This window comes from Lissotriton helveticus, chromosome 7, assembly GCF_964261635.1.
Source record: "Lissotriton helveticus chromosome 7, aLisHel1.1, whole genome shotgun sequence".
NCBI lineage: Eukaryota > Metazoa > Chordata > Amphibia > Caudata > Salamandridae > Lissotriton > Lissotriton helveticus.
Window position 1 is genome coordinate 45,863,885 of NC_136068.1, and position 25,475 is coordinate 45,889,359.

A 25,475-nucleotide genomic window follows, 5' to 3' on the forward strand; every position below is an offset into this window, starting at 1 on the left:
TTTTTCCAGTTATTATTGTGTTTATCGTGTATTGTATTGTGTCCAGACTCCAGCCTAAACTATGCCTCTATTCTCGAAGTTACGTCAGTTAAAAACCAGAAAAGGATTGCTCGAGGAAGCAGTTCCTGTCCCGCCTAGGGACAGTCCAGGTCATTTTATGTATCATAAGCATGGCTTAAGTGCCATATTATATCTAGACTTATGGGTGGAGTACACCAAGGAATTAGAAGAGAAATATAGATGGCCCGCATCAGGTACGTGGGATGCCGAGTGCATCATGCGAGTAGAAGAAGCATTATGGAAAAAGAAATCCAGACAGTCCCAGAAAGATGCCATCGAGCTATGGCGCAAAGAATCTCACAGAAGAACCGAAAAAGAAATCAGAAAGACAGAATTAAGTAGGGAATCCTCAGAAAGAGCCCAAGAAAGGGAATTAATCGAAGTAGGTGAACGAGTTAAAGCCGAACAGTCAGACAGACAAAGACATGCCCTTATTAAGGGTATGTATCCTCTTCTTGCCGAGGGCTTGCCGAAAGCAACCCCGGAAGCACCATGTAATTTTCCGCCGCCATTAGTTCCGATTAAGTTACGTCACAAACCGACCGCAGCTGATATTTTTCTCTCGTCCTATTTGGACGACACAGTCCCAGAATATGCAAATCCTGTTCCGCCAGCTCCCGTAAATAATGTAATTCCTGTTCCTCCAGCCACCGGGGCACCCGTTACAGCACCTGTTACGGTACCCCCGGTCCAGCCTACAGTACATGTACCCGCTACATCAGTCACTCTTCCAGCACGTACAATACCCGTTGACGATTCTAGTCTAGGAGCCACGGGGGTAAGTCCTCCTGGAACCCCGCCTCAACCCAGATGTATAACGTTACTCGAGCTACATGCACGAGCGTTACAGCGTTCGCCCAAACTTCAGTCAGTTGCCGATATCAAGCGAGCCCTTACCGAATGCCGTTATGATCCAGTCCCAGGCGATGATGATATGGTTCTGTATTCATTACGTGTAAGACGGGTGACCGAATATTTGGACACCCTGCCGAATATGAAAGGTTATCTAGACAGAATATATCGTTTCATCCGTACAGGAGTAGATCCAGGAAGTATTGGCGAGGCCATGACTCAAAGAAAAGTCGAGACACAGCTCATGCTTTTAAAGTTTCTAATTAATTGTTTAATAAGAGAACAAGATTATCCGGATAAAGATCCGGAAGAAATGAAAGTCCTGACCAGGTGGAGTGACCATATAGCCGAGGGAAGACACAAGACACAGAACTGTATAGAGAGTATGTACAAGAAGATCCGTAGGGAAATAATAAAGTTACACGAGAAACGAGAAGCAGCACAAGTAACCGAGAAAGAAGACAACTCTTCTACTGAAGAGGTAGACGACGAGAATCCCTCCAGAATAGCGTATGTAGGTAGAACTAGACTTCCCGACCGACATTCACGCCTAGAACACAAGAAAGTTTTCCCTCCTCCAGCACCAGAACAAGGTTCTCTTGAGCAAGTATTACAAGTTACCGATCACATTCTGAAATCACGAATCGGTTATAGTGAACTTAGTACCATGCATGAACAAGAACTAGCCCGATCAGCGGTCCGATGGACTACTGATTCTACCACTTTTCCAGACGAAATAGTGGCACAAATGTTTCTGAAACTGCCCCCAGCCGAGCAGCGACTGGTGGGTATGTATATGATCCAGCACCTCATCACACTATATGAGGGACAGCATTCTGATCCAGGTCCGTTACATGATATTCTGAACGAGTTACTCCAGTATAGATGGAGAGGTCTAGGTACTGATTTAATTAGTATCATTCTAGAACAGCGCCACCTCCAGAAAGTAAATCATTTTACATAGATAGACAGCATCCGTTACGAGAAGTACACCCAGTTAGGACAGCGGGTGGTGATCTAGAACGAGTATTTGTTTACACCCCTATCACAAAGATGGAACTCTTAGAGATGAAAAAGTTAATTCCCTGTCACGACAAAGATCCAGCAGGGTTCCATCGAGAATTAAAAGACATGCTCCGTATGGGAGAATACACGTATCCTGATATCATTAAAATGTTAAAGGTCCTGTTGCCCGCAGGGGTATATGAAAAACTCAAGGAAAAAGAATGGGAGGTGGGAGAGAAAAAGATAGATTGGACAGCTCTAGAAGCTGAAGATACTTCCCGAGTACCAGGTACCGGTCTTGGGGGTAAAGTTAAAGAATTGCCCGAGTTATTGATACAAGTTTTGCCAAGGTTACTAGCCACGAAAAAGGAAGATTGGGATGCAATCTCAGCTTGTAAACAGAAACAGGATGAAGACACTAGTGATTTTTATTCTAGATTTGAAAAATGTTTTATTATCAACAGTGGTCTGAAAACGAGTAGTGAATCGTACCCTCATCTTTTTGTTACCAAACTAGTCGAGAATTCAAGTCCACAAGTTAAAAATCAAGTATTGAAAGTCGAAAGTAGTTGGCAAGCTAATACTCCGTCACAAATGTTACAAATGCTCCAGTATTACCAGAATAGAATCAGGGAAGAGCAAGAACACGAAAGGAGACGTATGAAAGACACGAAAATGAAAGTATTAGTTGCACAATCTGTTCCACAAGACAGTCAGAAGAAGGGTCCGAATCAAGCCAGTCATCCTGCAGCTCCCGTTAAAGGGACTTGCAATTACTGTAAACAGCCAGGTCATTTTATAAACGAGTGTGCAGTTCTGAAACACAACATAGCTACTGGTAAGACTAAAGAAAGACCACGTCCGCCTAGACAAGAACAAGTTTCACAGACTTCTCAGCCACCCCAGAATGCACAACAGACAGTTCCAGCACCGCAGCCTATCGCTGCAACACAGCATGTTACACAGCAGATGTACCAGTATGCTCAGTCAGAGTATCCAGAGTATCAACAGTATTCATGAAACAGCCTAGAGAGGGAGGTAGGCTTGCCTCTCATCGAGATACCTGTAGATCAAGAGGGTCCCTATGTACACAGTCAAGTATTAGGGAAAGACAGAAAGTTTTTGATTGATACAGGGGCAAGTAGGACTACTATCAGTCATGACGAGGTTCCAGGGGCTCCGCTCTCAGGCTCTAAAAATGTTTCCCTTGGATTTTCAGGAAAGCCGATTGTTAATGAAATTTCGAAACCAGTTACTCTAGAAGTTGGTCCATTGTCCCGAACTACTGATTTGTTACTTACGAAGTCATGTCCAGAAAATTTGTTAGGCATCTAGGGCCAGATGTAGGTAAATCTATTTTACCGACTCATAAATACCGAATTTTACCGATTCGGTATTTATGAATCGGTAAAATAGAAGTACCGAGATGTAGGTAAATCCAGATGTGGATTTACCGAATCTTTAAAAGTCGGTATTTACCGATTCGGTAAATACCGACCGGTAATGCTCCATTCATTCCTATGGGCTTTGAAGCCCATAGGAATGAATGGGGCATTACCGGTCGGTATTTACCGAATCGGTAAATACCGATTTTGACAAGGGTGCAGGGGGTGTCACTTTGACACCCTCTAGCACCCCCAAAAAAGGTACGGGGGCCATGTGGCAGGCATACCTGCCCTAAGGGCAGGTCTGCCTGTCATATGGCACAGGTGTGCATGCACACATGTGCATGCACACCTCAATCGGTATTTCACCATCAAATTGAATTTGATGGTAAAATACCGATTTCTTAGGCCTTGTGGGACTCATAAGAGTCCCACCTACATATCAATTTTACCGATTCTGTAAAAATACCGGTCGGTAAATTTACCGACCGGTATATTTACAGAATCGGTAAAATTACCGATTTGCCCAGTTTCTGTCCTCCTACATCTCGGTAGCCAAATACCGGTCGGTAACGGCCGAATTCGGCCGTTACCGACCGGTATTTGGCTACCTACATCTGGCCCTAAGTCATTAAAAGAATTAGGTGCAGTAATTTGCTGCTCCCCAGAAGGGGTCCGTTTGTTCCTGAGAGACTTTAAAGGTCATTATGTATTAAGTGATTTTGATCCAAGATTATTGAATGTACCACAGCATTTATGGGCGCAAGGTCCAACTGATGTAGGTTGTATGCATATCACACCCCATCGTGTGACTCTCAAGCAAGGTATAGTTTTGCCACGAATCAGACAGTACAGATTGCCACCTGAGGCTGTAGCAGCCTTATCCAAAATTATTGACGAGCTCATTGCTCAAGGAGTGGTTGTAGAAACTGACTCCAATGTATGTAATTCTCCTATCATTCCAGTTCTGAAACGTACTGATCCAAATGCACCTCCAGTATATCGATTAGTGATTGACCTTCGAGAGCTTAATAAATGTATCATACCCCAGTACCCAGTAGTCCCAGATATTTCTTCCCTATTGACAGCCATTGATTCTGAAGCTACATTCTTCACAGTTATCGATCTCAAGAACGCATTTTTCAGTGTCCCCATTCATCCAGACAGCCAGTACCTTTTCGGTTTTTGTTTAAATGGAAGAAGCTATAAATTCACACGAGCTCCTCAAGGTTTCACAGAAAGTCCTAGTATTTACAGTCAAGCACTTAAGAGACAACTAGACAATATTCACATGCCAACTGACACTGCCCTGCTCCAGTATGTCGATGATCTACTGATCACAGCCCGTTCTGAACGTGACTGCGAACGTGCGTCACTCACGGTTCTGTATTTTCTGGCCGAGCAGGGGCACAAGGTGTCCCCTTCCAAATTACAATTCTGTGTCCAGCAAGTGGTATACTTAGGACACTTACTGTCCAAGTGGGGTAGGCAGTTGACACCAGACCGTATCCAGTTAATAGCGAGTCTTCCACAGCCCAAGACACAGAAGGAGGTACGAGCTTTTATTGGCCTTACTTCTTACTGCAGACAATGGATTCCTCAGTATGCATTTCTAGCCAAGCCACTGATACAGTTAACGACACAGGAGGCAGCCGTATCGACTGTCCTCCCTTGGACCCAGGAACATACACTTGTTTTTAATGAGTTAAAGAAAGCCTTATGTCAAGCACCTGTTCTAGCAACACCGAACTACAGTAAGCCTTTTACACTTTTTGTCACAGAACGTGATGGTACTGCATTATCTGTTCTCACACAAGATCAAGCAGGACAGTACAAGCCCTGTGCTTATTTCTCGAGCACATTAGATCCAGTGGCCCAGGCTCTGCCTGCGTGCCTCAAGTCAGTTGCAGCCACAGCTCTAGCTATCAGACAAAGTGATTCCATAGTGTTAGGACACTCCCTGACAGTACAAGTTCCACACTCCGTGGAAGTTCTTTTAAACCGAACACAGACTCAGCACTTGACAATTGCACGTTTAACAGGTTATGAACTGACACTGTTCCAGCCACACATAGAAATCAGACGCTGCAACATTCTAAATCCTGCTACACTGTTACCGTCAGTTACTTCAAATCCTGCCACACATGACTGTGTGGAAGTTGTTAACACTATGACAAAGCCAAGACAAGACCTGACAGACATTGCATTACCTAATCCCGACCTGACACTTTATGTGGATGGTTCATGTATGAGAACAAGTACAGGAGAACTAGTAGCCGCGTATGCAGTGACTACTGAAACTGAAGTTATAGAAACACATCGTATTGACACCCTGTCTGCTCAAGCAGCAGAGCTAGTTGCTCTGACCCAAGCCTGCATACGTGCCAAGAACCTGAAAGTAAACATATATACAGATTCACGTTACGCATTCGGAGTCGTACACAACTTTGGAGTGCTCTGGCAGGAGAGAGGTTTCATGACTTCTCATGGAACCAAGATTCAGCATGGTCTCCTCATCCAAGCTCTTTTAGATGCAATACATTTACCGACAGCTATCGCTATCATGAAGTGCAAGGCACATACGAAAGTTACTGACATCATTTCCCAAGGTAACGATCTAGCAGATCGAACAGCCAAGCTTACAGCTCAGACCCCAGACATTCCAGTTAACACGACACAGACACTCACTCCAGATCCGACTACCTGTATGACAGTCAAGGACCCTACACAAGATGTCATAGACATACAGTTACATGCTACTCCCGAAGAAATCAAGAAATGGTCCGAACAAGGAGGGGTCCAGACAGATCAAGGATGGTTGACGAAGGGGAAAGCCACGTGGTTTCTCCCCGACTCTATGGTTCAAGTCATTATTAATACCGCACATAGTCCAGCACATCTAGGAGAAAAAGCTATGTTAGACAGTATTCAGAACCTTTGGTTCAACAAGCACTTACGAGCTGCAGCCAAGCAGAAAGTCCGTACCTGTATGATATGTTGTCTGTTCAATCCAGGTAAAAGTGTTCCGGTGGAACAAGGTGGATTCCAACCTCCTGACCACCCTTTTGAAGTCCTCCAGATGGATTATATTCAGATGGAGCGATGTCGAGGTTTCAAGTATGTCCTCGTAGTTGTATGCGCTTTGTCCAGGTGGACAGAAGCATATCCAGTTCCAGATTACACAGCCGCGACCACTGCCAGGCAGTTGGTTCGTGAATTCTTTCCCCGCTATGGACTCCCTAGGGTCGTGTATTCAGATAACGGCCAGCCATTCTCATCTGAGCTTATGAAACATGTTTCCCTTCTGTTAGGGTACCAGTGGAAGTTCCATTGTGTGCGCCATCCTGAAGCAGCCGGTCTCGTAGAGAGACATAATCAGACTCTGAAAATACGCATTGCAAAAGTATGTAAAGAAAAAGGTGTAGACTGGCTAGTTGCCCTGCCAGTTGCTTTATTTTATATGAGGATGGTTGCACATTCCAGATCAGGTCTGTCCCCGTATGAGGTCGTATTCGGCCGCCCCCCAAACATGTGGGGTACACCTAGACCCCGCAGTATTACAGATGTTTCCAGTAATATGCTGACAGATTACCTAGCTTCCTTGATGTCTGCCCTACACTCTTGTCGTTCACAGGTTGCCGCCGCATTTCCAGACAACACCGAGGTGAAACCGCATGAAGTCGTTCCCGGTGATCTCGTGTTCGTCCGAAATTTTGATCGTTCAAGTCCGCTGGAGCCCCGCTGGAAGGAGCCTCGCATGATCTTGCTTACAACAAGGACCGCCGTAAAACTCGAGGGCAGGAAGGGGTGGGTCCATCTGAGCCACATAAAGAAATTCCATGGATTACGAGAAAAGACTTTTGCTGAGGACTGCCTTATTCCTAAAGACTGCCTAAAAACAGACTCTGAACTCAAAGTTCCCCTGTTAGAGAAAACTCCGCAACAGGAGTATAAAGAGAAACTTCGGTCTAGTAAAATAAGTCAGCCAGTTTAATTGTCTAAGTCCCTCTCGGGTGAAACGGTTAGACAGGTTCCTGACATGTATGAGATAGACCCCCATAGTGAGAGAGTTAGTCAAAACTCTAAAAGATGTATTATTGTTCTAAGTTTCTTATTATTTTTGAGTCTTATGGTTACCTGCACAAGTTATGCTTTACATTTATGTTTTCCAATTTCACATGTACATATGTTTTCTAATGCTACAGTAGAGCACACATTTAGTGATCTGCCTCCTCACGAGCTATCCTATCGTCTTGCTATGCGAAATAACACATTCATTAGAATGTTACACTATTCACACCAGACCAGCAATGCCACTAATTGTTGGGTGTGTGGTCGACTCCCCCCTTTCCAGACACCGAAGGGAGTTCTGCCACTCTTTCCTTATCCGTTTTCACATAATGGTTCGTGTGGAGCATGGTCCACGTTAACGTCATCCTCCAATGATATGTCCCTTCTGAATAGAACATGTTTTCCAGACAAGCAAGGTCTCTCCCATAGAACAGGGTTAGATCTAGAAAATGAAGTATATGATTTAGGTAATTATTCTTCGAATTTCATGGTCCTGAATGTTCAGTCTGATACTACTCCAGATCTGCCCGCTATTTCAGTACTACCAGTCAAAGGCGAATTATGTGTCAGAAAGAATGGTTCCGCACATGTAGGACATAGTGATTGTACTACTATTGTCGAGTATAGTGACAGTGGGAAATCTATTTTCAAAGCCTCACGTCATTCTTATTTTGTTTGTGGTCAGACCGCATATGTTCGTCTGCCCCTCGATTGGGATGGAACATGTGACATTGCCTTCCTGCTGCCACCAGTTTTTCTAGCCCCATCTGATTATCACAGAAACACACATCTAGTACCCGTCAGACATAGAAGGGAGATCGAGTCCCCAATTGTCGATCAAACTGAACCTACTCTAGAACAGTATCAAGACTTCAATAAAGGTTTCTTCTTCTTTATAGGACCTGTCCAGAATAGTAAGTTAATACGTAGGTTAACCAGAACCCTTGAAGCAGTAGTGAATGAGACTACTTCTGCTCTAGGTAACTTAACTGAAGAGCAATCTGCTATGAGATTTGTCGTGCTCCAAAATCGTCTCGTTCTTGACGTCATACTGGCCGATAGAGGAGGAGCATGTAGAGTCATCGGATCTAGTTGCTGCATTTTCATTCCTAATAACGCGCCGTCTGTTTATTCAGCTATAACCAGACTTCATAAAATTGCCCATCAGTTACACCAGAATCCAGGCACCTGGACATGGTCCGGTTGGCTCTGGAGTATTATATCTGCCTGGGGATGGAAAGTATTGTCATTCCTAGGTATTGCAGTAATGATCATATTCAGTTGCTGCCTCTGTATACAATGTGGCCCTGCGATTTGCGGCATGTGTGCTACCTCTTGTATTCCTAGTCCTAAATCCCGTTCCAAGACAATTCGAGACGAGCAAATGATGCTATATGAAATGATAGATGGTATCATGAATATTGATGTTTCCTGATGGAAACGTAGGGCACAAGGAGGGAATGTGGAAAAGTAAATTTTGCCATGTTGTATGTGCCTACGTGTTCCCCATCTTATGTTATATGTGCATGATCGATATGCATGTATTCCCCTCTGATCGATTAAAGACGCAATTATAGTTGTGTCCATCTCTAGTATGCCAGTTTCCAGTCATCGTGAAAACAACGAATATAAGGCCTATGTAAACCTACGTTGCCACATTTCACAGTGTGCACGTTAATTCATTGAATTGTCCCTGTTTCTAGGCCTCAAAAGGGCCCGGACTCAGATTCAGCTCCTGTCTCCTGAACCCTCTCCGAGGAGCGATACAGCCCCCACCTGCATCCCTGACCCTTCGCTTACTTTATGCCTCGCAGTGCCCGGCCCGGCCTGGCTCTGCCTCCCAGTCTGCCAAGAATATGTTATGTTTCTAGTTATCAGTCCAGCCCTCCTTCTCTGCATTCCTAAACTACTGAATCGCATCAATAGTTTCCGTCATGGTCTAGCCTTTATGTCTCCATGTAAGAGAAATACTGTATTAATATTCATAGACTATTCCTCGCACACGCAATACATGTAGAATTATGCATGCACCAGTCTTAGTGTCTATTAGCCTTTGCCCTGATAACTTTTGGATTCTATCAACATGTACTCTAAACACCAGATACTAGATATGCCTTGGGTACATGTCGCTCTGACACTCCAGACTTTAGTCTCCTCTTCTAGCGCAGAAGTCATAGCCCCCAGTTCTCCCTGGTAACACGTCATTGCCCGTTTGCGCGTACCACTAGGTTAGAGGTCCCAGCTGCTCAGGTAGCCCCCGCCATGTCTCCGCCCCGTTTATGACATTTCTGTTACGTTTACATCACATGTCTATGTATACGCCCTGTACACGCCTTCTTGTTACATCATTTTGCCCTTATCTTTCGCGACTGCTACGAGTCACGCCTACTGCTACGCCTACTGTATTGAATGTAATGTATTTGTTTAAGTATATATACTGTGCACCCATATTAAAAGTTACGCTAATGCCCAGATCCTGCCCCCGGCAGCTGCCTTCATTCTATTCCCGTACAGGCTGTCCTGTTCCTGTCCTTTATGCCTGATTAAAGCCTGTCGACTCAAGATACCTCGAATCCTGACTCTTATTTATTGAGCTACCTGTTTTATTGATTGTATTGAAAAATAGTACCGGTAATTAATTATTTATTTACCACAGACTATAGCCTAGAGTAATTTGGGAAATGCTGATGCTCCCATAAGATGGGGTGCCTCGGGGTGGTGCTCACCTTTCTACCTGAGGAATGGTAATATCTAGTGGCTCAGATTAAATCCCTCGTCTACTGGATATGCCGCTACAAGAAGCTGCCATCATATGAGATCGAACTCGACATGGTGGCATAGACCCCACTCTCCACCATTGTCGCTATCCTCACGTGTCTGGTACTCAATATTGAGTATGATGAAAATAGTTGACATGTTTTCCCCATGGTTGCAAACCGGAGCCAAACCTAAAATTCCTATATCTTTCGAGCCAAATGCGCAACTACAATTAAACTCTCTCTGCCTTCAGACACTTGAGGACTTGTTCACAGAGGAGTGATTCTTAACACTAGACTCATTTAAACACAGAGGAGGAACCTCACCACTAGACATCAGTCTCTATTGGACACTGAAAAAATCTTTGCAAGCTCGATACTCCACATTTCTAGCGCTAACCCCACCGTTACAGTCTTAGCCCTGATATATACGACTCTGTCCCCTGTGTTGCGCAAACTAGGGCCTTGCCCTAATTTTACATTGTTTGGCTTTCCCACCCATTGATGCCTGAACTTCGTTCAACACTTGACAGTGAAAGTCCAGGGGCCACTTTACTCATGCCGCGTGTTTTCCTTCATTGCAATTAAAAAGATGCTCTTGGCGCAAATAGGAAACACGTCTTTGTGTTTCACAGTACAGGTGGAAACCCGCCTGCACTTTTAATGGGGAATAGAGATCCCCTTGCAGGCTAGTGCAGTCAGTGTCGGCACCCGCCTGCAAAGGCATGTATGGGGGGTCCATAGGACCGTCTTTACCCCCTCCAGAGGGCTGATCTCAGGAGGCGCACTGACAGCGTCCCACCTTTTTTTGAACAGCGTTTACAACGCAACTTTTACAACGAGGTGCCTTTACGACGCAACCATTACAACGCAACATTTACAACGAATTGCGGTGGGGGGCGCTCTAGGATAGGGAATAGTTTTTATTTACTATCCAACACCTTCCCTACTATCCACGGGGACTGGAGTTGGAATAGTAAATTAAACTATTCACTATCCAGCGCCCCCAACGCAAGTCGCTGTAACGACTTGCGTTGTAAAACTTGCGTCGTAAAGGCATGCGTTGTAATAGCATGCGTTGTAACGACATACATCCTCCTCCTCGTATAGAGATGAGTTGACGTACATTTGAGGCGTGGATTACCAATGAAAGACTGGATAAAAGTATTACTGTTTTGTAATGACGCACTGCATGTCTATGCCTTAACACGCCCTCTTACATCAGGGTTGTAGATCATTTGGTCCTGTTTGCGTTTGTATCTCCTGGACATGGTCTCTTACTCCTAAAAATATCCTCCTCCTTATCAATTGATGGATAGAAAACATCGTTAAAATTAATCTGGTGACTATATAGATTCAAAACATGCAAACTGGATGTTTTATTGACATAAAAAATATGCATATGAACTAAATATGTTTTGTGTTATGCAGTTTTCCTGTATGTACCGGCTATCTGCAAGTATGGAATGATGAAATTGTTGCTCACTTTTGTATGAATTTGACGGCAACTGTTTGTATGCTATGTTTGTTATCAAATGTAATGATGACTTAAAAACAATTATAGATGGGGTTGGTTGTATTGGCTTTGTTGATGATGCAGTTGGTTTTGAAGCTGATGCAGTTGGTTTTGAAGATGATGCAGTTGGTTTTGAAGATGATGCGAACCGACAAGATGAGCCAGTGGAGCTGCGTCAAGTGATGTAGTCTTCTTTCTTCATGACTTGCACAAGATGTGGTACACCATGTAGAATCCCCTTTAGGATGCCAGTGTAGAGTTTAGGAGGTCATGTACAAGAGTTTTATTACCATCCACGTGCAAAAGTACAAAGGCTTGAACAGAAAGTCCGAAGTAAATTTATGAAAGGAACAATTTCACTTTTTTTAGTAACGAGAACTGTTACCAGGCCGTTCTTGCAAGGTGAGGTTGGTGTGTGGGTGAATTCAGGTGCCTTGGTTTTGGGTGAAACGTGGGCTTTGAATTTGCCATGTTATTGAATAAACTAGTTGTTCCTTGTTCTTGGAAAATAAATGGAATTCTAGCTTAGTTGGGTTGAGCTTCTGGTTGGTGCTGGACAGCCAGGTCTGAACGAGGGCAGGAAGTGGGAGACACTAAATGCGTGAAGCAGAGCAGAGTTTCAAGTCAAGGTATTTATCGTCATATATGATAAAAAAAACAGTTTTCTGTGTGACTCATTCCAAGAGCATCTGTGGTCTATCTTTAAGGTATTCAGTAGAATTGTATAATAATTAGTGTAATGTTGTTACATAATCATACAAACATTAGTCAAGGCCCAATAATTTACTCCTTGGTAGAAATTATATTGCTCTCCATATAAGATATATCCATACTAGGTACAAACTAAACAATGGAAAAGTGCAGACGACGCAGTGTTGGTGTCGGGTTATTTATCTCAGAGTGTTATGAAATGCAATGCATCATATCCCTGGTTATCAACAATTTGTAGCACAGTTTGTGTTGGAGGATTATATTAATTCATATATTTCTTCCATGTAATTCTGTAACCAGGGAACGGGGGGTCTGCATTTCCACCGAAATTCCAAGTGGAGGGTATCTTCAGGACCAATGCCACCCATCTAAAGCACTTAGAATCAAGGAGAGCGGAAGTCTAAGTATTTGGGCAACTCGCAACAGTCTAGTTTGTGATCCGGGAACTGTATGCAGATGAATTATCAAGGACATCACTAATTATCTGTACAAACAGTCACAAACAACTGCTAGAGGAACACATCAGTCTGAAATGTAACATGCAAAGTCACCAGAGAGCTTCTATAAATACTGCAACCAATGTACAAAGTATTCACCCATGTGGGATCTCCATGGAGTGATCAGTAGCACTCAGGAAAGTCAAAAGCTGTACTGCATCCAGCGCGCACACCATCTAGTGAATGTGCGATGCTGCTGAAAATACCCTACGTCTGTAACATCTCTAGAACCCACTGAACAACATTGTGGAAATGTACCCAAAAGTGAACCCACTGGTGCAGGTTCACCCTCTTGTCCACGGGTCCAAAGACCAACAAAATAGAGATCGGCACTGGAGCTGAAATAAAATAACAAGTTTATTAATCACTCATGAGTGGGACCACGTCCACACAACACTCTCAAGTGCTGCAGGAGGTAGTACCAGGAACTCCCAAACCATCATACTCATATACTGGTTTTCACAATGTAAGCATATGGACAGAAATGGAAAGAATCCGTTTAGAAATAGCTGTCGGCAAACAAGGGCAGATGGATAACCAGTTGGTCAGCAAATAGAGAGGAGTAGCAGAAATGCTTATGGCAGCAGTAAACAGTCAACAGATAACATCTTAGAACCAGGTGCACCGGCAGCTAGAAACCCCCAGCACCTACATTGCTTAGTCATGACAGGAGGTCAACTAAAATAGATGACACAAGCAGAGTGAAAAGGCAAACAGCAGAGTACGAAAGAATTATGAAGGAAACTAAATGGACACCACAGTCAAAATGGCTTTTGCTTATGCTAAGTAAAATATTATATGTTTCCACAACATAGTGGGGCAGTGCGGTCCTGTCCATATACGTATCCTGCTATCCCCGCTTTAATGTTGGTGCGATTATATATCAACATAACACTGATCATCGTACAATTCAACTGAAAACCTTGAAGTTAGACTATTGGTCTATATGAGTTATGGTTAATGTAAGATGTATATTGTCAGCATATTGGTGAATTTGATGTTATCGGAGAGTAAAGCCCAAAGGGGCTCCATATGAAGGTTGAACATGTTGACCATGGACGGTATGCAACCCAGAATGACTAATCAGGTGATGGTCTCTTTTAGGATCTGGATATTCCATCAGTATGGAGGAAGGGGAAAAACCGATGAAGGTCTTTAATAATCATAGTACTGAGCATACTGTATTTTGTGGGCCACGTATTTTCTGTCTGCTCTGAAGAATCACTGTAGATGGAGGCTCAGCTGCTAATCCCAAAAGGAGGTGTGCATTTGGGAAAAGATAGATTGGCTTTGGGCAAGGGCTCCAGCAGGTTTAACAGATGCACATCCACAGTGCGCCATGTAGATTTCTAAGTCGTGCTTATCTTATGTTTCTGGGCTTTAGCTCAAGTTTATCTTAAGTATCTCTACTGATGATAAACATTAAAGGTGACCTACTTTCATTCACAGGCTAGATCTTTTATATTAGACAATGTGACTGCTTTGAGTTTTTATGCTCCCTTTTTTTACTATTTGATTCATTACGTGTATTTTTGTGTATAAATTTCACTGTATTGATTATGAATTTTATGTTGTATGATTATTAGAACTGTATGTAATTGAAGCATCTTTTACCCTTATCATATGGTTTGACCCCTTGGTCATACACTATATGTTTTTTTAAACAAATACTCATTAAAAATATTTATTTTATATAAACATTGTTAATTCTTCGATTATTCCTTCTTGACCACTGATCTATCCCGATTGTTCACACTGTACATTTAGACGTCCTGGGATTTTTCTCACACCAGTTGTTACCCTGCCCTAGGAGTCTATATACTACCCAGGGGGTCCTTGTTGTCTTCACTTGCTTTCTTTAGCTTCAGGTTGACTTTCTTCCTTTACATCCTCAGGGCAGCGGCTTCGGGCAGAGGAAGCTGAGCGAATGAGACATATGATGGAGGAGAAGCAGGCTGAGCAGCAGCAGAAATTGGAGGACCAGAAGCGTAGCTATGAGGAACATGTGCAGCAGCTGTTAGTTAAAATGGAAGAAGACCGAAAGAACCTAGTGAAGGAGAATGAGAGGGTGGTGACCAGTAAACTCAAGGTATGGGCAAGTCCACTCTGTAAGGCAGGGTGATTGCAAACACCACCTGATCTAGGTAGCAGCTAATCTAACCATTCTACACCCAGGGCTCACTCAACATCGAATGATGGAGCTCACCATGCATCCCGGGTTCACTAGTCACATTTCAGATGCACAGGCCTTGCTATACTTGCTTTAAAGGCTATTGGTTAATAGTCATCTTTAAAATACCTGTACCTGCGTACACCCTTTTAATGTTAGGGCTCACCAACTATGCCTCTCATGCTAAAATCCACCATAAATCCTTCACACACCATCATCAGAACTCCTGCTACTACCAGGGCTTACCAGCCACCCTTTTAATACCTGAACTCACCATACACTCTTCTAATGCCAGATGTCCTCCGCCTACCCAGGGCTCACTAGCCATTCTTCTAATGCCAGAAATCACTATTGATGCTTGTAGTATCTAAGTTCACTGCAATCCGTCTAATACCTTATCTCACCTTAAATATTTCTAATGCTAAGGGCTTAACCCCTTGCATGCGGCCGTGATTCTGCGCCTGTGCGGCAAAATCACAAATGGGCGGGTTCATGACGGCCCCCAGCCGTCATCAGCACACGAGCACCGCGGTGCATAACGGACGGGGGCCGTCATCAGCATGCAAGGGGTTAACATCCATGCTTTAAATGTCAGTCCTCAACATACATACGTTCGAGGTATATGAGCTGTAGATCATATGCTATGCATAGATCGCCATCTAGTGTTGGGTCCGGATGTTTGCACTTTGTTTTCTTCAAAGAAGTCTTTCTAGTCAGGAGGTAGGTGATTCCTCCTTTCGGTGATAGTGCTCATGGGCATCAACTCCATTGTTAGATCATTTTTTACCGCCATCGAGTTCGGATGTGGATTTTTACACTTCAGTTCAGCACCGTTTCTTCAGGCCCCCTTCGATGCGCTATCCACTACCCTCAACGGTATTGTTATCGATCACGTTTTCCTATTCTCCCAATAACGTCTACATTCGAAAACCTTCGATCGGAAGATTCGCGGAAGGCTGTTGGGTCTACCTGCGCCAGGGTCGGTAGCAGTCGATGGAACGGACTCCATTCAAGTTCTGTCCAGGTTGTCGCTCTAAGTTACTGAGCACTGACCTGCACGAAGTGTGCAACCTCTGCCACTCCCCGGAACAGGACGAGAAGGACTGCAAAGTGTGTCAGTCGTTTCGGTCAAAGAAAACACTCCGTGACCATGGGGCCCTCGTCACGAAATGTACCAACATTGCGGCTCAGCACCAGATCTCCTCGAAGGTGAGTCCGAACACGAAGAATCGCAATCGCAGGAAGCCGAAATGGGGGAGGAACACATCTCAGTAACAGCCTACCTTCCCATACCACCTCCTCCATTAAAAGGCTCCCGTCCCTCCTCTGCCTTCGGGCCAAGGTCGGCACCGAGAAGAGGTTTTGAGCGCCCCGCCGTCGGACCTGGTGCCAAAACAAAAATAAGAGCTTTCTGACTCTGGCTCAACCTGTCCCCACGCCGGTGCTGACCCGATACCTTTGCCGTGGAAATCAAAACACCTTCTGGTTTCAGTACCACAGTTGCATAAGCCTAAATCTTTGGTGCTGAAAACTTGGGACCCAAAACTTTCGACGCCAAAGCCGGCATCTAAAGAGAGTACTGTAACTAAAGAGCCTCAGAAGGATATTCCACCTTCGGATCCGAAACAGAAGGAAATCGGGATTAATCCAAAAACTGGACACATTCATGCCAAACTTTACAAGACGAGTACCACATGCCTCTAAAAAGGAAAAATGTGGGTACTAACCCTTCCCCACCATATATTCCACCTTCTTCACCCATTGGTCCAAATGTACTTATTACACCAACACATTCTCCCACACCACCATCACCTGACCCACATGATACAGGGGATGGGGATATGGATGACTATGCACCACAGTATGCACCACAGGATCCTGATCCATGGGATCATTCTACTCTCCCTCAACCAGAACATAACCCCAACTTAAATCCATCTAGACCTTCTCCTCCAGATGATAACATTGGCTACATTGAGCTCCTTAACAGAGCTGCACAATATCATGGAGTACGACTCCATAAGGAGAGTTTAGAAGAGGATTTTTTTATTTGAAACACTAAGGGGCACATTTATGAAGGCCTTGCGCCACCGGTGCGTCATTTTTAACATGGGAAAAAGTGACGCACCGGCGGCGCAAGGCCTTCATAAATAAGGCCCTAAGTTCATTTCAAAGGGTCACACAAACATCCCCAGTGTTAAAGGGGATGCTTAAGCACAATGAGGACCTCTTTAAAAACCCTCTCAGAGCCAGGATTATCCCTCCCATGGTAGAAAAGAAATACAAATCTGCACCTAATGACCCTGTGTACATCAAAGGACAGTTCCCCTTAGACTCTCTGGTCATGTCTAATGCTCGTAAGAGAGCTAATTCACAGACAACAGGTGATGCCCCTCCTCCTGATAAGGAGTCCAAGTTAATAGATGCTTGGGACAAAAGGATAGCCTCACAAGTGGCTAATCATTGGCGCATTGCCAATGCACAAGCACTGTTGGCAAGATATGATAGAGTCCTTTATGATGAACTCAAAAAGCTCATTGAATTCCTCCCTGACGAGCATAAAACTAAAGCCAGTAACCTTATTCAGGAAGGTAAATTAATAACTAACACGTCTATCAGGTGTGCGTTAGATCAGGCAGACACAGCAGCTCGGGCAGTAAACACTAGTGTGCTGCTGCGTAGACATGCTTGGCCAAGGATTTCAGTGTTCAAGCCTGTGTTGCAAGCCTCTATTCTTCATCAACCCTTCGATAAAGAACATCTTGTTGGTCCAGCTGTCGATGTGTCATTAGAAAAGATGAAAAAAAATACAGAAGTTGCCACGTCCATGGGGGCCTTACAATCACCTTCTAACAGTGGTTCCTTTCACCAAAAATGTGTCCACAGAGAATCCCTCCTCCTCTTACAAGGGCAACAATCAATCGCCCTCTTCAAGAGGTTGTTTTAGTGAGGATATATAGAGGAAACCATAGCAAGGGAAGAGGCAGGGGTAACTCAACACGCACTTCCACTGCAAACACTAAACAGTGACTTCTTTTCCATACCCCTGATCAATTCATTCCTGTCGGGGGACGTCTTGCTCAATTTCTACCCATTTGGAATACGATTACATCAGAAAAATGGGTACTACAAATGATCCTACTAGTTATTGCGTGGGGATTACAAATACTCCACCCAACATTCCTCCAAGGTCACTTACCATGTCACAAGAACATCTCACACTTTGAAAGCAAGAGGTTCTTTCTTTATTGCAAAAAGGTGCAATAGAACCAGTCCCTTTACCATACCAGGGAACAGCAGTGTACTCCCTATACTTTCTAGTTCCCAAAAAGAACGGCTGTCTCAGGCCCATATTAGTCCTCAGAGAACTTTCAGCCTGATTCATCAAGCTAAATTGCACTCGCAAAGGGCAAGATTCTCAGAATCTTGCCTTTTGCGAGTGCAATTTTTGCATTTGGGATTAATCATCCCAAATGCAAAATTCGCTATTAAAGCATTCGCACATTTGCGAAGAATTGCATTTAAGGAATCTCTATTTGAGATTCCTTAAATGCAATTCATGAATCATTTTAAAATTGCGAAATCGCAATTTTGGGCCGCTATTTACCGCGAGGTCAGACCTCGTGGTAAATAGCAAAAACTTAGAAAAATGCATTTAAATGCATTTTTCTAAGTTGCATGTTACACACACACATGTCCTTTGGACAGGTGTGTGCGCAACACCAATGTAGATTACATTTCAGGGGTGCTACAGGGTGTCCTTTGGACACCCCTGCACCCTTGAATTCGCATCCTTATTTGCGATTAGCTAATTGCTAATCGCAAATAAGGAATAACTCCCCATTCATTCCTATGGGCCTGTAGGCCCATAGGAATGAATGGGGAGTTATTCCTTATTTGCGATTAGCAATTTGCTAATCGCAAATAAGGAACATGTAGGAATCGCAATATTTTTTGCAATTCCTACATGAATCCCGTTTTGCAAGTCCTTAATAGCGATTCCTTATGAATCGCTATTAAAGACTCGCAAAACGGGTCTTTGATGAATCAGGCTGCTAATCTATACATTCAGCCGGACCATTTCCATATGGTAACACTCCAGCAAGTGCTTCCTCTCCTCCAGCAAGGTGACTTTCTATCCACTCTGGATTTAAAGGATGCTTACTTATATATTCCAATACACCCTGCACACCACAAATACCTCAGATTTGTAGTGGCAGGCCAACATTATCAATTCAAAGTCCTTCCATTCGGAGTCACAACCGCACCCAGGGTTTTCACAAAATGCTTGGCATTAGTTGCAGTCTATCTAAGAAGACAACATGTTCACGTCTTCCCATACTTAGATGACTGGCTCTGACTGGCTCATAAAAGCCAGCTCGCACAACAGCTGTCTACGAAGCACAGATAAGACTGTGCAACTATTTCCCCGAGCAAGTATTCACAGTCAATCTGCCCAAATCCCATCTCCAAACATCCATGTCACAAGCACATCTAGGAGCTACTATAGACACTCAAAAATCTTTAGCATACCCAACTCCAGCCAGAGTCCGGAATATGCAAACCCTGATGTCTCAGTTTCAGCCTCAGCACTCTTTACCAGCTTGAGTGTTCATGCAGTTACTGGGAATGATGGCATCTTGCATTTTCATAGTCCCCTACGCAAGACTACAAATGCGTCCCTTACAGGAATACTTAGCACGTCAGTGGAACAAAGCTCAGGGTCAGTTATCAGATCTAGTGTTGGTGGACGGCCGCACCCATGGCTCTCCGCAGTCGTGGAACGCACAAAAACTTTTAAAATGGTGGTCCTTCTGTGACCCGGTTCCACAGATAGTGCTGACAGCAGATACATCACTGACAAGTTGGGGAGCGCATCTCCAAACCCACACAATTCAGGGCACGTGGATCTTGCAGCAGAAACAGCTTGATATAAATCACCTAGAGCAGCTAGCCGTTTTTCTGGCTGTGAAAGCGTTTCAAGTTCAGCTAGTACGCAAGACTGTCCAAATTTGTACAGACAACAGGACGGCCATGTATTACATTCAAAAACAGGGGGGGACTCACTCTCTCCAGCTGTCACAGCTAGCACAGACCATCTGGAAGTGGGCCATACGTCACAAAATATATCTCCTAGCGAAAACCTCCCAGGAGTAGACAATCAGATGACAAATCTTTTAAGTCAGCAGACACAGCAAATAAACGAATGGGAACTACGCCCTCAAGTTCTCCTCCTATTCTTTCAAATATGGGGCTCCCAGACATAGACCTGTTCGCCACACACCTAAATATAAAATGCCCAAACTATGTCCAGGTATCAACACACGTTGTCCAAAGGCAATGCACTACGGATGAACTGGTCAGGGATATTTACTTACTCTTTTCTGCCTCTCCCACTCATTCCATTATTGGTTCGGAAACTCAAACAAGCGTCCTTGACACTAATCCTAGTTGCTCCCACGTGGGCACGTCAACCCTGGTTTACAACACTACTGGAACTGTCAGTAGTTCCTTTTCAAAAACGGCGTCTTACGCCTAATCTCCTCACACAGAGACATGGAGACATAAGACATCCAGACCCCAGTCAACTCAATTTGGAGATCTGGCACCAGAAGTTGTAGATTTCGGCTATCTTAATCTACTACCAGGCTGTATGAAGGAAGGAAGCTAGACATCCTACCACAAGAGCCTGCAAAGAGGAAGCGTTTGTGATTTACTCTAATAACAACCACATCAACCCGCTTAATGGTTCTGTACAAAACATGATATGCTATTTGTTTCATTTACAATGTTGTAATTTAGCATACATGTCCATACATTTACATCTAGGTGCAATAGCTGCATACCTGCAAAATAGATAGCATCTATCTCTTTTTGGAGTGCCTGCCATTAAAGAGTTTATGGAGGGACTCAAAAGAGTTATTCCCCTGAGACGTCCACCTGCTCCAGTGTGGAATCTCAACATCGTTCTCACAGGACTAATGAGTCCACACTTTGAACCACAGCACAGATGTGAACTGCAATTTCTCACATGGAAAGTTGCTTTCCAATTTGCTATCGCATCACTCAGAAGAGTGGGTGAGCTTCAGACGTTAACTATAGAAGAACCTTTTTTACAAATGCATCAGAACAAAGTAGTTCATCAGACTAATCCCAAATTCCTTCCTAATGCCATTTCTGCCTTTCATATCAATCAATCTGTTGAGGTACCTGTGTTTTTTCCTCAACCGAATTCAGTGGCAGAACGTGCCCTACACACATTCGATGTAAAGAGAGCATTGCATTATTACATTGAAAGGACAAAACCTTGCAGTAACACAAATCAGCTATTTGTCGCTTTTGGTCTACCACACAAAGTCAATCCTATTTCAAAATCACGTATTGCAAGATGGATAGTCAAGTGCATTCAAATATGCTATGCAAAAGCAAAACAAACATTAACAGTTCCCCCTAGAGCACACTCTACACGCAAACTGGGGGCTTCTATGGCATTCTTAGGAAATATACCCATAGATGACATATGCAAAGCTGCAACACGGTTTACACTTCACACATTCACAAAACCCTACTCTGTGGATGTGTTAGCTGCACAGCAAGCTAGAGTAGTCCAAGCAGTTTGACATACACTATTTCAGACCACTGCAACATCTACAGGTTAGCCACCGCTTTGGGAGTTAACTGCTTTGTAGTCTATTCATAGCATATGATCTACAGCTCATAGGCCTCGAACGGAAAATGCTACTTACCCAGTATGCATCTGTTCTTGGCATATAGAGCTCTAGAGTCATATGCGAACCGCCCGCCTCCCCGGGTACCTATACCTGTTGCAGTAACATCATACTTAAGATACATGCATTCATGGACATCTCCTTTTTACTATTCCTACTAACTCCATTATCACCCTCTGCGGAAAACAATCTAACAATGGAGTCGATGCCCATGTGCACTATCACTGAAAGGAGGAGTGACCTACCGCGTGACTAGAAAGCCTTCATCAAAGAAAAACAAAGTAAAACATCCGGACTAAACACTAGATGGTGATATACGCATATCATATAACTCTACAGCTCTATATGCCAAGACAGATGCATATTGGGTAAGTAGAATTTTCCTTCCAATGCTAATGCTTTTGCAATTTACTTTTACTGAATGGTGGCCTTGAAGTAACTGTGCACTTTTCAGTAAATCTCCTTTTCTTGTGTAAAGTATTTTTATAGCTCCTTTTTCCAAGTACATCTGTCTCCCTGCTCTTTCCATGTTGAGTGTTTTTTGTTGTGTGATGCTACTTCTGGATTTGCACAGTTGATCTGGGGCTCCCCATTATGTCACCTTCGAAATCTGAAAGCCTATTTGTTTACTATGTTTAACCCACTGCCTTTCAGGAACAAGAGAAACTGTTGATGGGCGGCTTCGAGCAGAAGGCCAGGTCCCTGGATTCTCAGATCAAAGGCTTGAACCGTGAGCTGGCGAATGCTACAAACAAGCCCTCCTTGCTTTCTAATGTTGTTGATGGACTTGGATTAGTCGCAACTGCGGTGTTGCCAGGCTTTGGCAAATTAATTGGTATTGGGGCATCCGTTTTAAGTCGTTTTATTTAAATCTAACCTCAACTGTGCACGCACTCAGCGAATATTGTGTTCTTTATTAGACCAGTTCAGATCAACAGATATTCCTTCCTGATGCTGACTTGCTTGTCATGCCTACATGTGATGAGAAGTTCTGCTGTGAAGGTTTTAGGCCAATCTGAGGAGCTGAAATATGTTGGAGATCCCCATACTGCCAGTGAATGGACACTTCTCACCCGGCCTACACCGCTGGACCTCAAAAGTATTGATGAATTAAGACTGAGAAGAAATCTGTCTAATCTCACTTACTACTCTTGTGATAAATGTCTCCCTTGTTTTCACTGGGGTCACAGAATACCCTCTAATCACTGCCTGCGGTAAACAACCTTTACAACGCAACTTTTACCACGCAGTGCCTTTACGACGCAACTTTTACAACGCAAACCATTACAACGCATTGCGCTTGGGGGCGCTCTAGGATAGGGAATAGGTTTAATGTACTATCCAACACCTTCCCTACTATCCACGGGGACTGGAGTTGTAATAGTAAATTAAACTATTCACTATCCAGCGCCTAAAAGCACTATGCGTTGTAAAGGTATTCGTTGTAAATACCGCGTTGTAAAGGCGTGCGATGTAAAAGTATGCGTTGTAACGTCATACATCCCTGCCTGCGGAGGGGTGTTGTAGCTGTGGGTGTTTTGTAGCTTTCTGAATAAACAGATTATCCTTTTCACCCCTTGTGCTGAATTAATGTCTACTGATTAGGAGTTAGTTTAATTTGTTTTCAGCTGGAATCAAAGTGAGGGAGGGGCACTAGCCTGAATATTTCTGATCAGCAGTTTCCATATTCACAGGGAACATGCACATACATGGTTGGACCACAGAGTGACTTCTCGTTGAGTGCGCCTTATGCTATCACTAGCGAGGGAAATGTGAACCATATGTCCTGCAGAAGAGTCTCATTGAATGGATGAATGGGAGATGGCTCCTCTGCAACAGGGCTCCTTCGCATATCACTAGGTTGGGGCATGATGTTAACCATGCAATGTGTAGGAATAAAGGGGCATATTATCAAGGGATTTATCTCCGCTTTTTTGGCTTTAAAAATCAAGAAAGCGGAGATAAAATTATCTCCCTATCAGCAACAGGGTGCTAACACGCAAATTTGCATGTTAGCACCCTTTTTCTCTACGCTTCCCCTTGCATCTCTAATGAGATGCAAAGGGGGCGTTCCGGAGAAAAATAATAGGAGAAATGTTGTTAAGCGACATTTCTCCTATTATCAAGGATTTCGCTAACCCTCTTAGTGATAAAAAAGCAGCGCTAACCGCGGTTAGTGCTGCTTTTTTTACACCTGGTATTTTCCTGACTTAGCCATGATATCCTATGGAAGGTGGATATTATGGCTAGGTTTGTGAGCCCCGATCATCAAGCTAATGGCAAACTTCGAGAGATTATCGTTGGTTTTCCAGCGATAATCTCTCATTTGGCAGTTAGCGCGAGGATTTTTATCACTTATGAGATAAACCTTGCAAATAGCAAGTTATCTCGGCGATAATTTCCGGCGATGCTTAGCATTAAAAAATTAGTTGCTAAGCATCGTTAGCGATAAATATCGCTAATCGTTGGTAATATGCCCCAAAGAACTTTACATGGAACCCCCTTAAGATGTGTAGGGTCGGGACTGAACCATTTGTCCTACAGAAAGACCTTTCATGGAATTTAGCATGTCGCATCTAGCCCAGTGTGAATGACAGCTGCAGGTATCTAGAAGAATAGACAACTGCTGCATGGGTTACTGTATACTCCTTTCAATGTACCTTTTACAATATTCCTTATGTTATTGGGTTTTAGGCAATGAAACTCCGCACTCGGCATGGCGAGACATAAACATAATAGGGGTGGATTACGATAAAGCCATGTAAACCATTCTCTTTTCAAATAAGAGGAGTTCCCCCTACAACCTGGTGTGCTGTTAACAATCAGCAAACTCAACAATTAGAAATATTAGTAATGCTGTGAGTGTAATGTAACATTCAAATAAATGAATTATTCTTGTAAGAGAGTCTATGCCTTTCATCTAATGGTGACAACGTAAAATGGTAATGTTCAGACGGTGTGGGTGTTGGAGATGCAAACATGTGCACAGGATATTTTACATGTAAAAACCAAGCTATAACACAAATTCCTAGAACACTAATTAAACTTGCCGCTAAATAAATAGACATCTGTTTTCGTTTCTTCTTTCTTGACGTGAGGCTTTGAATATCCTGATGTTCTTCCTTCATATTTAACAACCAAAAACCAACAATGGTCTTAATTGTGTTGTCTCTTAAAAATGTTGCACAAAATGTTCTTTTTCAAAATAGTCTATAATTTGTGTCCAATGCATATATCAGTCAAAAGGGAATTTTCAAAGAAAAACGCAAATATTTATATCAAACAACACTTGTTCACCTCCACTAAGTCCAAAACTAAAAAAAGAAAATATTGTTGAAAGCTTGTAGTTCAATGATAGCAATGAAAAAGGAAGTCAATATAACAGGTACTCAAGAAAAATCATCCTCTAATTCGTCCCCTATAGCTTCAAGGATCTTTAGATATACTGCCTCTTTCAAAGGATGCAATTCGGGTCCCCTATAAAATCCTGTCGGGGAAAAGTCAGGGAACTGAAGCTCTGGGCCAAGACAAACGATTGCGATATTGCTTCTGACCGGGTTCCTGGGCCAAGAAGTGCAAAGTTCTGACTCTACTTCCAGTCCTGGGCAAGGCAAGTTAAAAAGCACTTGGATAGTGTCAGGGGTTCTCTGCACCAAAACCCCTTGCATTCTCTCCATTAAAAAACTGGAGGACAGATGATTTTACCACAAATCAATTTATACTT

General features: G+C 43.4%; 1 protein-coding gene across 1 annotated transcript in view; it reads left to right on the top strand.

The window, feature by feature from the left end:
- Nucleotides 1–24,816, top strand: part of LOC144767989 (guanylate-binding protein 3-like) — a 187,288-nt gene extending 162,472 nt beyond the window's left edge. Inside the window, exons 10-11 of the mRNA XM_078651371.1 lie at nucleotides 14,749–14,942; nucleotides 22,406–24,816. Coding sequence (XP_078507497.1) covers nucleotides 14,749–14,942; nucleotides 22,406–22,621 — 410 coding nt within the window. The 3' untranslated portion in view covers nucleotides 22,622–24,816. The remainder of the gene's footprint in view (nucleotides 1–14,748; nucleotides 14,943–22,405) is intronic.
- Nucleotides 24,817–25,475: the final 659 nt, after the last annotated feature.